This window comes from Ceratotherium simum, chromosome 32, assembly GCF_057802395.1.
Source record: "Ceratotherium simum simum isolate JZ-2026a chromosome 32, ASM5780239v1, whole genome shotgun sequence".
NCBI classification, from domain to species: Eukaryota; Metazoa; Chordata; class Mammalia; order Perissodactyla; family Rhinocerotidae; genus Ceratotherium; species Ceratotherium simum.
This window is the reverse complement of record NC_141931.1, coordinates 21108053-21124345: the sequence shown is the minus strand read 5'-3', so window position 1 is coordinate 21124345 and position 16293 is coordinate 21108053. Positions and strand designations below refer to the sequence as shown.

Genomic DNA, 16293 nt, shown 5'->3' with positions numbered 1-16293 from the left:
GGATTATTATTCAGCCATGAGAAAAAAGGAAATCCCGCCATTTGTGACAACATGGATGGACCCCGAAAGCATTATGCTAAGTGAGATAAGTCAGACAGAGAAAGACCAATCAGATACGATCTCACTTAAACGTGGAATCTAAAAACAAAAAAACCCACAATGAGATACTACCCTACACCTATTAGAACGTCTACTCTTTTTTTAACTGACAATATCAAGTCCTGATGAAGATGCAGAATTGAAGCTCTTATACATTGCTAATGTGAATGCAAAATGGAACAGCCACTCTTGAAAGAGTTTTTCAGTTTCTTATAAAGTTAAACATATACTTCCCTTCTGATTCAGCAAACCTATCCCCAGTATTTACCCAAAAGAAACCGAAATTTACATTCACACAAAAACCTGGACATGCATATTTATAGAATCTCCAGTAGCCTAAAACTGGAAACAACCTCAATATCTCTCAACTGGTAAATGGATAAATAAAAGTGTGGTACATCCCTATCATGGAATACTTCTCAGCAATAAAAAAGGAGTGAACTATTGATACACACAACATGGACGAATCTCAAGTGCATTCTGCTAAGTAAAAGAGGCCAAACTAAAAAAATGCAACATACTGTATGATTCCATTCATAAGACATTCTGGAAAATGCAAAAGTAGTGATGGAGAACAAATCAGTGGTTCTCAGGAGTTGAGGCTGGGGGAGGGGCACACATGGGGGGTTTTTTGTGGGGATGGAACTTTTCTATACTGTGGCTGTAGTTGTGATTATACGACCATGTGCCTTTGTCAAAACTCGTAACTGTACATGAAAAAGAGTGAATTTTACTGTATGTGGATTTTAAATATTAATTTATAAAATAAAAGAAAGAGACAGAGAGAAGGCCTCTGCTTACTTAGCCCCAGAACTCTCTGGATAAAAGACATGATTCCTTTAATAAATGTGTAAGACACCATAAATATGCACCAAATGTACAACAGTAAACAAAAGAGATATCCTTGCCCTCGGGTAGTTTAGTCTACTTGGGTAAACAGTCTGAAGAGTGGGAAAACAGGGACCAACACAGTTTGAACAGGATGGTTGCCATCACTAAATACAACAAAACAGAACCTCTCCCTCAACTGTTCCGCCCCCTTCAACCTTATATGTATTAAACCCTCCACAGCCAAACTTCACGACAGAGTTGTCCACCCTGTCTCCACATCATCTTGTCCCACTCATTCCTCATACCCCCAATCTAGATTCTACTCCCTCACTCAGGAAATTGCCCTCATTTAGGCCACCAAGGCCAAGTGGTTACTTTTTAGCCCTCATCTTACTTGACTTCTCAACAGCTTTTGGCTCTGTCGATCACTCATCCTTCTGGAAACATTCTGCGCCCTTGACTCTACTAGCTTGCCTGCTACCTCTCTGCCTGCTCCTTATTGACCAATGTTAGGGTTCCACAGGCTCCGTCCTACCTAGGGCTCTACTCCTCTTACTGTATGTCCTCTCCCTTGGAAATCTCATTTATATCCAGTTTCAAATGACATCTAATTATTGCTCGGTCCCAAAGGTATGTCTTCCACTCAGCTCCAAACTTAGAGATCCAGCCACCTGTTCAATATCTCACTGGGGTGGCTCAAAGACACCTCAACTCAGTATGTCCAACACTAGACTCATGAATTCCCTACCAAACCTGTCCTATTTCCATTTCTCAGTGCTGGTCTTGGCACGCAATTTACGTGCCAGAAACACAGGAATTATCTTCTTTTCCCCCATCTCCTTTACCACCCAAATCCAAACGATCATTAACACCTACTGATTTTATTTCCTAAATATCCTTCAAATTTGCCTACTTCATGCCATCCCCACTGCCTCCACCCTAGTCCAGCAACCATCTGGGAGCTTAATAACAACCACTACCTGTTCTCATTGTATCACTGGGATCCCCTTCAGTTCCCCACTCTTGTCAGTTTTGTTTTTTCAAAATGTAAATTTGATCCCATCACCTCTTGCTTTCAAAACATCAAAGGCTTCCCATTATTGTTAGGACAAAGCCAGAATCCTCACCAAGATCTACCAATCCCTGTATGGTCTGGCCCCACCCAATGCTCTTGCCTCATCCTTCTCACTCATTCCCTTCGCTCCAGCCACCAGCTTGCTTTCATTTCCTCAAAGGCACCATGTGCCCTGCTACCACAGGGCCTTTGCACAGATTCTTCTTCTCTGGATTGCTCTCATCTCCCCTGATGTCTCATCATCCATCAGATCTTAGCCCCAGGATCAAGTCAACAGAGAAGGCTTTCTTAACCTCTAAGTTTAGGTCAGACTCCCTGATGACTTCCTTTCTTTCCTTTGGAACGTGTACTTCCATTTAAAATTACAAAGTCATTAACGTAGTCTTTTGACTGTGGCAATCGCCAACACTAGAACTGTAAGCTTTATGAGATCAGGGACTTTGTATTTTGCTCAACATTGAAACTCTAGTGTCTAACACAGTAGCTGCCTCACAATAGATACTCAATAAATATTTGCTAAAGGGACTCAGTAACCACACAAAATAAGGTATGTATGTCATACATGTTGGCATTCTTTGTAATAGCAATGTAGTGGAAAGAACCTAAGTACTTATCAACAGGGGACTTGAATTAAATATATTGTGACACTTTCATACAGTGGAACACTATGCAGCCATTTAAGGCAACTTTATCTGCATTGATACAAAAAGATCTTCAAGATCTACTTGTGAATAAAGCAAAGTATAGCAAAGTGTGCATAGGGTGCTGCCATTTGTGTGAAAGAAGATGGTAAATAATACATGTTTGAATTATTTGTTTGATGACAATACTCACTGAATGTTTATAAGAAACTAATAACAGTGGCTACTTGTTTGGCGGGAGGGTGAGAACTGTGTAGATGAGTGCCAGAGGTGGGAGACAAAACCTACTGACAACCATATCATACTTTTACATTTGGGAACCCATGTGAATGTGTTATCTGTCTAAAAAATAATTCGGGGGCCGGCCCCTTGCCTTAGCAGTTAAGTGTGCGTGCTCTGCTACTGGTGGCCTGGGTTCAGATCCTGGGCGCGCACCGACGCACTGCTTCTCCGGCCATGCTGAGGCAGCATCCCACATACAGCAACTAGAAGGATGTGCAACTATGACATACAACTATCTACTGGGGCTTTGGGGAAAAAAAAAGGAGGAGGATTGGCAATAGATGTTAGCTCAGGGCCGGTCTTCCTCAGCAAAAAGAGGAGGATTAACACGGAGGTAGCTCAGGGCTGATCTTCCTCACATACACACAAAAAATTCACCTAGGGGGGCCAGCCTGGTAGCGTAGTGGTTAAGTTCATGCACTCTGCTTAGGCGGCCTGGCGTTTGCAGGTTCGGATCCCGCGCACGGACCTACACACCGTTCATCAAGCCATGCTGTGGCAGTGTCCCACATACAAAATAGAGGAAGATTAGCACAGATGTCAGCTCAGGGACAATCTTCCTCAAGCAGAAAAAGGAAGACTGGCAACAGATGCTAGCTGTTGAATCTTCCTCACCAACAAACAAACAAACAAACAAACAAAAAATTCATTTAGTGAATTATAAAGTACTCCCTGCACGCAACCCGATAAATTCCATTGAACGAATGAAAGCACACACGATGGCTTCCCCATTGGCCATTCCCATCTCCAACACATATCTCCATCACCACTGCTGCCTCCCTTCTGCCACTCCCCTGGGAAGTAGCAGGAAGCTTTTTTCAATTTTAAAAATGTCGTTTTTCAAGTCATACTGTAACATTATCAATTGACAGGAATACGCCCTTGCACAACGCTTTACAGTTTACGAAGTAATTTCAAACATAAGCTCTAATTAATTAGGTCTTGACATCAACATTAGACAGTTTATATACTTTTAACCCCATTTTATACATGAGAAAACTGAAGCTGTGAGAAATTAAGGGCCTTGCCCTAGGCCATTGCTCTGGAAACGTCAGAGCCAATCTAGATCTTCTGATTACAAGTTTACATTCCTTCTGATGGAACTTGGAGAATAACTCCCCCCTCATCCTTCCCAACTCCAAAAAGGGAAGAAAGAGATAGCAGGACTTTCACAGGTTTTATATCAATCCCATGACATTCTGTGACAGACTGATATAAGCATGGGTCAGTCTGGGTCTCGGTCCTAGAGGACAGTATTTGCAGAGAGGGGAAAACATCCAACTGCTGTTTTGACTGTTCTACTCACTCAGCTGGAGAGAAAAGAGGGAGGAAAAATGTCCTTGGCTGGTGTGGAGAGAATTGTGCCAGTAAATCTGGTGGATGCTCCAACTTGCCAAAGACGTCCCCTGAGGTGCATTAACACCACGACCCTGAACCCGAGAGGTGCCGAACACTTAGAAACACTGCTGACTTTCTGGCAACTTCTGAAAGCAAGATTGTGTTTCTACTTACTGAAGTGTGGGTGGGACAGTTGAAGATGGAACCAGAGAGCGAGAGGATTTCACTGCTGAGGATCGAGTTGAATGTCTCCCTGGTGTGCATCACAAAAGTTGCCCTACATAAGATTTTCCTCCTGTTCCTTAACCTCCAGATCAACTCTGGAGTCCCGGAGTCACGTGACGCTCTAAGATAAAGTGAGGACCCTCAGTGAAGAGAATGAAACATGCCCTTCACAAGCCGAGGCTAGATCCACTGTTCAAGCTTACTGGAAGCTTAGAGAAGACAGCATAATCAGTGGAAACGACAAGAATGCGCTCAAGTTCTTCCAGGATTTATAATCTAAGATACGGCATGTAACACAAGAAAGGCATGCAACGTGCAATGTTCAGGGTCGTTCATAACGGTCTCAGAACATGTGAAGCATTCATGTGTACTGATTAACAAAAGTCTAACACCTATTTCTACCAGAATAAAACGATGACCTGAACAGCTCCTCTGATCCCTCCTAAGATTAAAGACCACACAGGAAAAATACAGACTGCTTCTGACATAACAAGATATATTTATCCTGCATAGGATAGACAATATGATGCTCGCCTTCACCAGAAAAGGGAATTTTTAGCTTTTCTTTTTTTTGAAGAAAAGACAAGCATTGGTCAATAATTCTTCATCTAACTGAGATCTTCAATTCACAACTACTTCAATCAATCCAGAGTACGTAAAAATTTCTCAAGGAGCGTCATAAAATGTAAATCATGAAGCTGACAAAAAAGGAAATTAAAATTAAGTTCTAAACCAACTAGCTAATTTAACTTAGCTCCGACGTGGTCCATTTCAAAGTGGGCAGGGGACAAAATCAGAAAGAGCAAGGTGTTGAAAAGTGCAAGGGACATCAGATCTAACTTCTAAATTCGGCTACACAGCAGCTCAGCAATCTGGAACAATTCTTTTCCTCCCCTAAAGCTTTTGACTCTCCCTCAGAGCAACATAGCACGCCCACCTTTTGTTATCTAAGAGGCTAGGGTGATTAAAGGGAAAGAGAAAAGGAATTCTCCCCAAGATCAACATCTGACCACCAGAAATAGGACTGCCTTCACGCTGAAACAATTCTCCATGGTCCTATTGTTCTATTTTTTTTTTTGCAAATGCTGGAAAATCTAATTCCAGGGAAACATTAATAGCTTCATTATGTGACCGTAGGGCTAACAAGTTACATAGCTAAAGAGTTTGGGAGCTAAACTAGAAAGGTATTTTTGGAATAAGATCCAATCTCTTGATATAAATCTATTGTTACCAAGGACGTAGTGGTATAGGCAAAACTCCCACAAAACGGGGAACCAAAGGGCAGATCCTAAAAAGATTTCATTTAGACTATGCTAAGGTGTGACTCAGGCTTGGAAGACTCAGGCTTACACTTAGTGGGTCCAGTTCAATAGAAAGTGGGTGCCAGTACAGATGAACGGGGGAAAACTAGGTCCTTGGAACCATGTTGGGGGCAAAATACAGATGATCCCGGACTTACGATTGTTTCACTTACAATTTTTCTGCTTTACGATGGTGTGAAAGTGATATGTATTGAGTAGAAACCATACTTCGAATTTTGAATTATGGTCTTTTCCTGGGCCAGCGATATGCGGTACTCTCTCATGATGCTGGGCAGCGGCAGCGAGCGCAGCTCCCGTCAGCCACGTGATCATGACGGTGAACAACTGATACACTTACAACCATGCTATACCCATCCAACCATTCTGTTTTTCACTTTCAGTACAGTATTCAATAAACTACGTGAGATATTCGAAACTTTATTACAAAACAGGGTTTGTGTTAGATGATTTTGCCCAACTGTAGGCTAATGTAAGTGTTCTGAGCACGTTTAAGGTAGGCCAGGCTAAGTAGGATGCTCGGTAGGTTAGGGGTAGGAAATGCATTTTCCACTTACAATATTTTCAACTTAACAATGGGTTTATCAGAACATAACCCTATCATAAGTCAATGAAGATCTGTATGGGACAAGCGTTCAGAAAATTCTGGCAAGCCATGGAGGAGGGGTTAGAGGCGTCTAGATTGCTGTCAATAGGGTAGGCCTAAGGAAGGCATCTCTTGATAATGTCAAGGAAGTAAGAATAAACAATTTTCCTTAGTTGGACATACCTGTCCATCATGAGAACAGTTTCTGTGCAAAGAACATGAAGAAGGCCTCTAGGTGCCAGGGAGCCCCGGGCAGAAGATAAGGAGGTTTGGAAGAACAAGGCAGCTACCCTAGGGCAACCCACCAGACAAGAGAAAGATACTTCCCCCGAGACCATCACATATGAGTAAAAAGAAGGGAGCCACATAACATGTGCAAATTAGTTCATTAACCCATAAAAGAAGTCCTTGTCCCATGGATACCCACATGCCCACATCAGACCTCTCTCCAGCAGTCTGCCACACTGCTACCCTGGCCCCTGGCCCCTCAACACGTTAACCACAACGCTGCTCAGAACAAGCCTAACCTGTTGTCTTTAGCTTAGAGGAAACCACAAAGAAAGGAAGGAGAAGATGGTTGAACAAAACCAGTCAAAACCAGCTGAAGGCAACGTGGCAGTCTGACTTGACCTGACATAGACCCCACAGCTCATTATATGCTCATTGTAATATATTACCATATTATAGAACACACCCACCAATACCATGACAATTTTTAACTGCCATGGCAATGGCAGGATACAACCAAATAAGGAGAGAAAAGAGGTGGCACCCTTGCTCCCCAGAAAAGCCTTCCCATTTCCCCAAATAACTATGAATATTCCTCCCCTTCATTATCTAGACCCCTTATAATAGCTGCTTAATCACCCCAGGAGCTGAGAAGGAGATCTGTGAACTCAGTTCCCGCTTCTCTATTCTTTGGCCATTGAATAAAGCTTGTGCTGTTGAATGTTCAGCTTTGGTTTCATTTCAAATCCACGAAACTGAACAGGAAAGACCTCTCCAAAGAAGGGACAGATCGTGGGTGTGAGGCCCACCCGTGGGGCCCCCTCGGAGCTCCTCCGAGTGTGGGTCAGAGTCCCACAAGAGTGAGGTGAAACTGGTAACAACATTGCCCTAAAACCATCTCAGACGGGGGACTGGGTGTGATGGGCCACTGCCTCATCCCAGCTCGACTGTGGCAATGCCATTGCTTTGGGAAAGTGATCTTAAATTTTGAATCCTCAAAATTTCCCTGCAACTCTGGCATCTGCCCCAGATTGGAAGATCCCTTTTATATTTTCATACCCTAAAATTCTCCTGACCCTTGCATTCCACAACCACCGTGGCCACCTGCACATCTATGTCTTAACAGCTAAGAATCACAGAAGTGTTAGCTATGATAATTATTTCATTTCCTTGAGGACTTTCTCTTTCCTCTTAGAAAATTCCTTCGGGCCCTATGCTATCAATAACAATAATAGTCATAAAGCCTCACATGCATTGAGTGCTTACTCTGTCAAGTACTATGCTAAGGGCTTTACATATTCACATTTGTTGCATAGTTAAATCACACTGCATCAGCCCTATGATGTAGATACTAATAATGTTTCCATTTTACAGAAGAGGAAACTGAGGCATGGTGTGCCCACCTTCATCTCATCTTGTTCCCTCACTTTGTGAGGAATCCTGTGCCACATAGTAAAGCCTTGGGGCTGCAAAGTTTATGAGCAGTGATTTTCAATTGCTTCGAGGGAGGGAGAGAGGCAAGGAGGATAATACTCTTTGCCTGGGCTTTTGGAAGAGTATTCTTGACTCCTTTGATCACAAAATTCATACAAGATATAGCTGTTCTATTATTTTGCTGCGGCACAGGGTACAGCCAATTCTTACCCTATTGTCTTCCTGGATCTCCCAGTCACTGGAGAAAGTCACCAGTTGCTGCCCTTGGGAACAGTTCGAAAACTGGAAAAGGCTGGAAAACATCCTCCTGTTCTCTTGAGTGTCAGGAAATATGGCGTCTTGGAAATTGACTCCATGAGGCAAGAGGTTATAATTTTCATCCATCCTAATGGAAAAGGGGAAAAAAATAGAGATGTAGACTGGACACCATGGGGTATACCAGATTTAACCAAGAGTCATGGAAGACTGCAACAGTCTTGCCAATTACACAACGTCTTGTACAGCTTTCATTAGAAGAGTTACTATTTCTAATTGTTTCTCTGCCTTACACTACATGAGTCTATTCTCAAGGTTTTCAAAAAGTTGAGTTTGGGTGATGGGACCGGGGGAGTGTGTGCATGGGTGTGTTTGTCTACTTGTATATCTCCCAACGGCCCTTCCTTCTCATAGAGTGTTCCTTGTTTCTTGATGAAAGGAAGGCCAGTTGTAATGACCCAGGTTCAAACCCTGCCATTGCTACTTATCTTCTGTCTGACATGAAATGAATTTCTTCAATTCCCTAAACGTCTCTAAGCTTCAGTATTCCAAACTGTAAAAAGGATGATAATAGCATCTTACTTCTTGGCGGTGGTGTAAGGGTTGCATTAGAAAAAGTAAATGAAGTGTCTGGCACAGAGTGAGTGCAGTATAAATATTAGTGAACATTTTTATAGAGCCAAGCGTCAATTGCCTGTTGGAAAGATAAAGAAGTCACGAAAAGGAAGAGGAGAGATGGGAGTCAAACTCCAGCCCAGAAGGGGCATATAGGGCTCACCAGCAGGTCTCCACTGCCACTTTCTCCTGTGACACTGACCAGAATCTGTTCTCGTCTCAGTAGGTCCCAGAATAACAGAGGAGGAATGATTTGTATGCAGTTGTTAACACACTTCAGGGCAACACAGCCCTGTGAAATGGAAATCTGTCAGACTATTGTTTGACTCTGTAATTCTGCCCTAACTTTTTGTAAATATGTCAGAGCGAAAGATGAAAGAGTTGGCTGACCACCATAGAACCAGTGGACAAAACTGTATTTCATAATAAAATCGGGGGGGGGGGGAGAGTCTGCTCAAGAACACCCGTTCTTTTTTCTTTGGAAAATAAAGTTTCATTGTTGAATAGTTTTAGAGCTGGGCTCTCAGTGTTTTTCCTAAATAAAAACATGAAAAATCTGAGTTAAGTTTCTCTGTATCAAGAAGGGTAGCGTCTCTCACTCCTTGCTGACTTTATTTAGAAACTAAACTTCCCCAGCAATTAAAAAAAATTCAGCTTAATCTAGCTAAACCACTCAAGCCAACACAAAGCACACCACATAGTCTAAACTTAGATATTCTGGCTTCAACATGGAAAACATGTGTTGCCGTGAGCTTATGAACGCCCCTCTGTGGAACTTGCTATTTTCTTTCTCAGAGTGACATGAAATCTCAAGAGCGATAAGTGAATCTGCAGACGCAGGTCATGGTCATTCCAAACATCCTTACTGCTCCTTCACAGATTGGAAAGACTGGAACTACCACCAATCGCAATCTTGCATGAATTCATTCAAATTCACTCTATTGCTATACATGTTAGATTCCATTTTGATGTTTCTCTTCCTTGCTCTGGATCACCATTCTAATTCCACTGGAGACAACCCATGCATTTAGGGTTCCACCTGCTGTTCTCTATTTCAAACTTCAATTGAACCCACTGACTGAATTCTTATGCACACGCATTCCATCTTGACCACAGGCCAACTTTCATGGAACTTCACATAATTCGAGTAGTCTCCAATCAGAGATGGCCTCCTGCCTGATTCACCTCTACACTTCCAAGCACTGTGACTCAGGGTCTTACCCCGAGCAGGACCCCCATAAACCCTTGCTATTTTGAATAGCCTGGCTTTGAGGTCTGTAGGCAGCTGATATGAGACTGTTACAAGTGACACAAGGACAGCTGGGCTGCATTCCACACCATTCGCATCTTGACATTTAAGCAGGTGGGGAGAAGATAGCGTGACTATTCGTTCTGCATCTAACCTGTACCAGGTGTTGTGCCTGAGTTACTGTATTTGTCTTAACCAACCTTGTTTCCCACATTATGAAGGTGAGAATATTGAAGTTCTTGAGAAGGTCAGTAACTTGCTCAAAATCACAGTTAGGAAGAGCAGAGCCAGAATTCCAACAACAGTCTGATTTCAAAGTTGGGTGTTTTTTTTGACCACCATCCCAAGCTACTCCCACTGAATCCAGTTTCAAACAAAAAGCAAAGGATGAGTCAAATGGATTGTTGGAACCACCTTGAGTTTTTGCCTGAAACACTCCTCTGCGCATTACAGCACCGGAGTCACCCCTGTTCTTTCAACAGCCTTAGCCAGAGGTACCCAGGATCTTTGTGGAGACGGCAGACGGGGCAGGAGAGAATAGAGTGAGGGAAGGAGCCCAAGGCGTATTCGAATATGACACGGACAGGATGCCGTGGGAGGTCCTGACCTGCCTCCAGAGAATGGTGACCTTGGCGCAAACAGACCGAGGGGGTGGTGCAGCCGAGAGGTGCCGGGCTCACCTGAGGAAGAAGAAATAGGAGTAATCCTGGACCACGGTGTGGGAGTGACACGAGAAGTAGCCCAGGCCGGTGAGGTTGAGCCTGGAGCCCGCGGGCACTTCGAGCATGCTGCCCCATGCCTGGTCGCACAGCATCTCGATCTCGGCCGAGTAGAAGAGCCCCGCGTCGCTGGCCTCGTACTGCCACGGCAGGTAGTTGTACAGGCCGTGCACCTCCTGGTGCAGCGCCAGCACCTTGGCGTACACGATGATCTCGGCCAGCTCGGCGCGGCAGCCCTCGCTCAGGGGTCTCCACTCCGACGGCAGCTGGCAGCCGCGGGTGGGCTCGAGCCGGCCGGCCAGGCAGAGCGCGGCGAGCAGCAGCGGGCGCAGCATGCCGGCGGCGGGAGCGGGCGGCGGGAGCGGCCCCGGTCGGCGCTGCGCCCCGGGCGCACTAGCCTGGGCGCATGGCGGGGACCCCCGGGAACCGGCAGGGCGGAGCGGGGCCGCGCGGCCGCCGGGCGCAAGAGGCGTCGGGGAGCCCGGAGCGCCCGCCCCGGCCGACAGCGCCGCCCCGCTGGCCCGGGAAGGGCAGCCCTGGGCGCTCGGCTCCTCGCACCACTCCCAGCAGCTCGGCGCGGGGCTCTCTCCGCCGCCAGGCTCACCATGCCCGGCCCTCGCCCGCGACGCTTTAAAAGGGTCGCGGGGCGGGCCGGCCGCCCGCCTCCTGCCCTGCCCCCCGCGACTGGGGCGTGGGCGGTGGCAGGAGAGGGCGGGGAGGCGTCCGGGCCCGGGGTGGGACGCGGGCCAGCGGCGCGCGGGGCGCTCGGGAGACGCGGGGCGCGGGGTCCGCCGCCCCCAGCCCGGCGCGGTGTTTAGGGGAGTGCGGGGGCGCCGCGAGGTCATTGCTGGGAGCGGCGGCCCAGCCCTCCTCCAGCGCCGCACTGATGGACTGGGCCAAACCTGTCCAGGGGTAAAGCATGTTCCAAACGCGTGGCATCCTTAAAATAATTGCTGTTCATTTGCATGATTACTCTGCATGCGTTTTTACGTTTTCTATGTAGTTCATTTAGACTCAAAATACATAGAAATCAAATCTGACTTTCCCTTCGCAGAGGTTAACTAGGAAAGTCAGCGTGGGCTAATAAACTTTTTTTGAATCTCTCTCTCTGTTTGCTTATTAATAACAATCTTAGGAAAGCCTTAATAAAAGATTGAAAAGCCATTTTGCCGTGGGTTTCCTAAAGCTACATGGTTTACATTATTCCTACTTCCAGTTTCTAAACACCCTACACCTAAAAAATAAATTCAGAAGTAAATTCCAAACAGCTTTTCCCAAGTCAGTGAGTGACTCTGAGACCTGAACTCAACGGTTCCCTATCTCTAAAGTCAGCGGTTCCTTTTATCTCTAAATGGCCTTAATCGTTCCTACTGTAGTAAGAAGAAAAAAGAGGATGTTTATTTATAAATATAATATTTTATATATCATACATGTAATATGCATATATTATACACATCATCGTACATATACATATTATGTTATATATAATATAATAAATATAAATATACATTTAATATATAAATAATATGTATATTTATAAAAAATTTTTAAGCAAAACTGCCTTAAAATGGAAAGCTCTTTGTTCTGCAAGCATCTCATTAACTAGGGTTTCTGCAAGTTTGAGCCTTGGAACCCAGCTGAATTCTTCTGTGTTCTTAGGGAATTCTAGAAGGAAAGGTAAGGAGAAAAGAGAATAGAGAAGCAAGAGAGAAAATTCCGAGGCTGGGCCTCACCTCCCCATGACCCCCGAATCTTCAGTTAGGACAGCTAAATTCATGAGTGCTTATTGGGAGTGCAGTTTTTGAAAGGCAGCTCTGGGTCCAAATCCAGCCCATGCAGGACAGAAATTCAGGAGGGAGAGCCCAGGAGAAGGGCAGCCTCAGGGAATCAGAAGACATCCGAGGAGGGCTTTGGGCATCCCCAGAAGTGGAATGATCAGGACGCCAGCCAGCGTTGTCCAGCTGATGAGAGAATGGAAGGCTACAGCTGACATGGGGTCACACTAGTCCAGAATCTGATCAATGACTCAACCAAATTCTTATTCTTACAAAATCCTCTGTGATGGGCCTAAAAAGAGAAAAAAATAAGAGTGAGAGCTCCTCACAGATAATAACTAATCCCTGCATATCTAGTAGCCTAGGGCCTCGATAAATTTTGTAGAAAAAATAGTTGTCATTAGAGGGAATCAAGTCGTCAGTAGTCTTGACGGTATATATGACTCCCTGCTGTGACCCCCCCCCCTTGGTAGATACCAGACTTTCACACAATGGGTAATGTATTCAAGGATGACATTGGACACTGTATGTCAGCACTGCTCATCTGTCTTTCATTGAATGTGTGAATTAGGAAATTTCATAATGTCATTGTCTTAGTCAGGTAGGGCTGCCATAACAAAATACCACAGACTGGCTTAAACAACAGACATTTATTTTCTCACAGTTTTAGAGGCTAGAAGTCCAAGATCAAGGTGCCATCAAGGGTGGTTTCTGATGTGATCACTCTTCCAGGCTTGTAGACAGCTGTCTTCCCTCTGTGTCCTCACATTGCCTTTCCTCTGTGTGCATGTAGAGAGAGAGATCCCTGGTGTCTCTTCTTTGTCTTATAAGGATACCAGTCCTGTCATATTAGGACCCCACCCTTGTGACCACATTTAACCTTAATTACTTCCTTAAAGGTCCTGTCTTCAAATACAGTCTGATGGGGGTTAGGGCTTCAACCAATGGATTTGGTGGGGTGGGAAGTGTTCTGGGAGGAGAGAAGACACAATTCAGACCTTACAGTTATTTAGCAGATGTTCTGCAGCTTTGCTTGGGAAAGAGAGAGAGAGGATATAAAATGGTTTATATTCCTGGCAAGCAGACTTAGAGCAAGCATTGCCAAATTATAATATTAACAATTGCTAACCTTTATTCATTGCTTCCTATGGGCTAAGCACTGTTGTAAGGACTTTGCATGTGTTATCTTAATTAATTCTTCAAACAACACTCCAAAGTCGATACTACTGTCATCATCATTTTATAGATAAGGAAACTCAGGCACAGAGCAGTTAATTGACTTACCCAAGATCAGAGAGCTAGAAAGTGACTGAGCCAGGACTCAAACCCCAGCATCAGACTCCAGAGTCCATGTCTAGAATATGGACAAAATAGGCAATGTTTTAAAGGCCCCAATGGGCCCTTTATCAAGAAGTAAGTAGACTATATGAATAGTAATAACCTTAGCATAATCACCAGTGATGGCTAAATGAGTATGTAATTGGACTAACGTTAATTTCATATTAACCAGCATCCCTGCTCTATTTTAGCCCTATGCTATAACTTATGCAGACAAGCTAGTAAGCAAGTTTTTCTTTTTAATTGCATCTTCAGTAGCCTCAGAGACCTGAAAAAGATTTGTCCCCTTCTGAAGACCTTACAACCCTGATTTTTCTTTCTATTTAGATGAGCAAATAAATAAAAATCAGTATGCATGGCTGTTTTCTATCATGTATAAACTTGACGGAATCAAACTCTTCCAATACTATCCAGAATGTATTTTCCAGAAGTGAGTGCCTTTGGAAGATTGTCCTTCCGGATTCACAGACACATCAGTCATGCTTTTCTTCTCCTCTGTAAGATCTGGCAGAGTGCCTCGCCGATTGGGGTTCTTTACCTGGAGCCATTGGTGTGTCCCCTGGTGAGTTGTTCCTCTTCAGGGGCTAAGAACTCCAAACAAGCAGAGCTCAAGGCAGCCAGATGGGAAACAAAAATTCTATGACTGAATTAGAGGGTTTAATAGTGAGATAAGCCACTTCCACCCCTTGATTCCAAAACCCATATATTCTGGCTATGGGGGAGATAGCACCACAGATTGTTCTCTGCTTTGAAGCATATATAATATCCTTTAAGATAGCACCCCATCCTTTCAAGGTGTTGACTCCCAACTGACACTGTAACTCAGTCTTCAGCAAGCCATTACACCTCTCAAAATTTGCCCATTAGCTTCTAGAGGATGGAGTATGTGCTAAGACCAATTAATTCCATAGCCAAGAGCTCACTGCTGCATTTTCTTTGCTGTGAAAGAAGCAATGCTGTGGGAAATTCCATGATGGTGGATAAGGTGTTCTGCGAGTCCATAGATAATGCTATTGGCAGAAGTAGTGTGGGGCAAGGAAAGCATATCCATATCCAGAAATTGTCTATTCCAGTGAGGACAAATCTCTGCCCCCCTCCAAGAAGGAAGCCGTCCAATGTAATCAGCCTGCCACCAGGTGGCTGCTGGGTTCCCCCAGTTAATGGGGTCATATTAGGGGATCACCATTGATCTCTGTTGCTGACATATTAGGCCCTCAGCAGTAGTGTTAGCCAGGTCAGCCTTGGTAACAGTAAGTCTGTGTTTTTGAGCCAATATACAGCCTCTATCCATACCACCATGGCCATTTTTTTCATGGGCCCATTGAGCAAGCACTGAGGTGGCTGGGAAAAGAGATAGACCCTCACAGAGTACATGATTTTTCCACCCACTTCTCTTCAGTGAATGCCCTTTGGTCATCATTCACATGGGATGCAAATATCTTCACAATCTGACCATTCCGAGAGGTCATCCATATACCTCTTCCCCAGATGTTCTTGTCACCAAGTTTCCAATCCTATTGATTTCAAGTCTCTAGCCATCTATGATAGGTAATCTTATGTGTCAATTTGACTTGGGCCATGGGGTGTCCAGATTAAACATTATTTCTGGGTTTCCAAATGAGATTAGCGTTTGAATCAGCGGACTCAGTAAAGTAGACTGCCCTCCCCAATGTGGGTGGGCATCATCCAATCCGCTGAGGGCCTGAATAGAACAAAAGGTGGAGAAAGAAGGAATTCACCTCCCTTTTCTTTCTGCCTTGCCCCTTGAGCTGGGACATCTCATTTTATCTTCTCCTGCCATTGCACTGGGATTTACAATATCGCCTACCCTGGTTCTCAGGCCTTTGGACTCAGACTGAATTATACCACTGACTTTCCTGGGTCTCCAGCTTGCAGATGGCAGATCGTGGGACTTTTCAGCCTCCATAATCATGTGAGCCAATTCATCTCCTTTTATATATATTCTATTTATATATTATATATATAAAAATATTCTATTTATATATGAATATATATCCTATATATATAAAATATATATATATATCCTAATATATATTATAGATAGATAGATAGATCAATCCTACTGGTTCTGTTTCTCTGGAGAACACTGACTAACACAGCATCTAACCAAACTACTAGCAACTGCCCATGAATTAGTGTCTGTTCATCTGTACTACTGGCCATCTCTCAGTCTAGACAGCATACAACTAAATCTGCTGCTAAAAGTTCTACCCACCAGGAGAATTTTCTTCACTAATGTCCTTCAAGATCAATGCTGAGTGGT

At 44.3% G+C, this 16293-nt stretch overlaps 1 protein-coding gene across 1 annotated transcript in view; it reads right to left on the bottom strand.

Moving 5' to 3' along the window:
- The window catches only part of CCDC3 (coiled-coil domain containing 3), an 85736-nt gene extending 74233 nt beyond the window's left edge, over positions 1-11503 (bottom strand). The window contains exons 1-2 of the mRNA XM_014783527.2: positions 10858-11503; positions 8269-8443 (exon numbers count right to left, since the gene is read on the bottom strand). Coding sequence (XP_014639013.2) covers positions 8269-8443; positions 10858-11231 — 549 coding nt within the window. The 5' untranslated portion in view covers positions 11232-11503. The remainder of the gene's footprint in view (positions 1-8268; positions 8444-10857) is intronic.
- Between the last annotated feature and the right edge of the window lie 4790 nt (positions 11504-16293).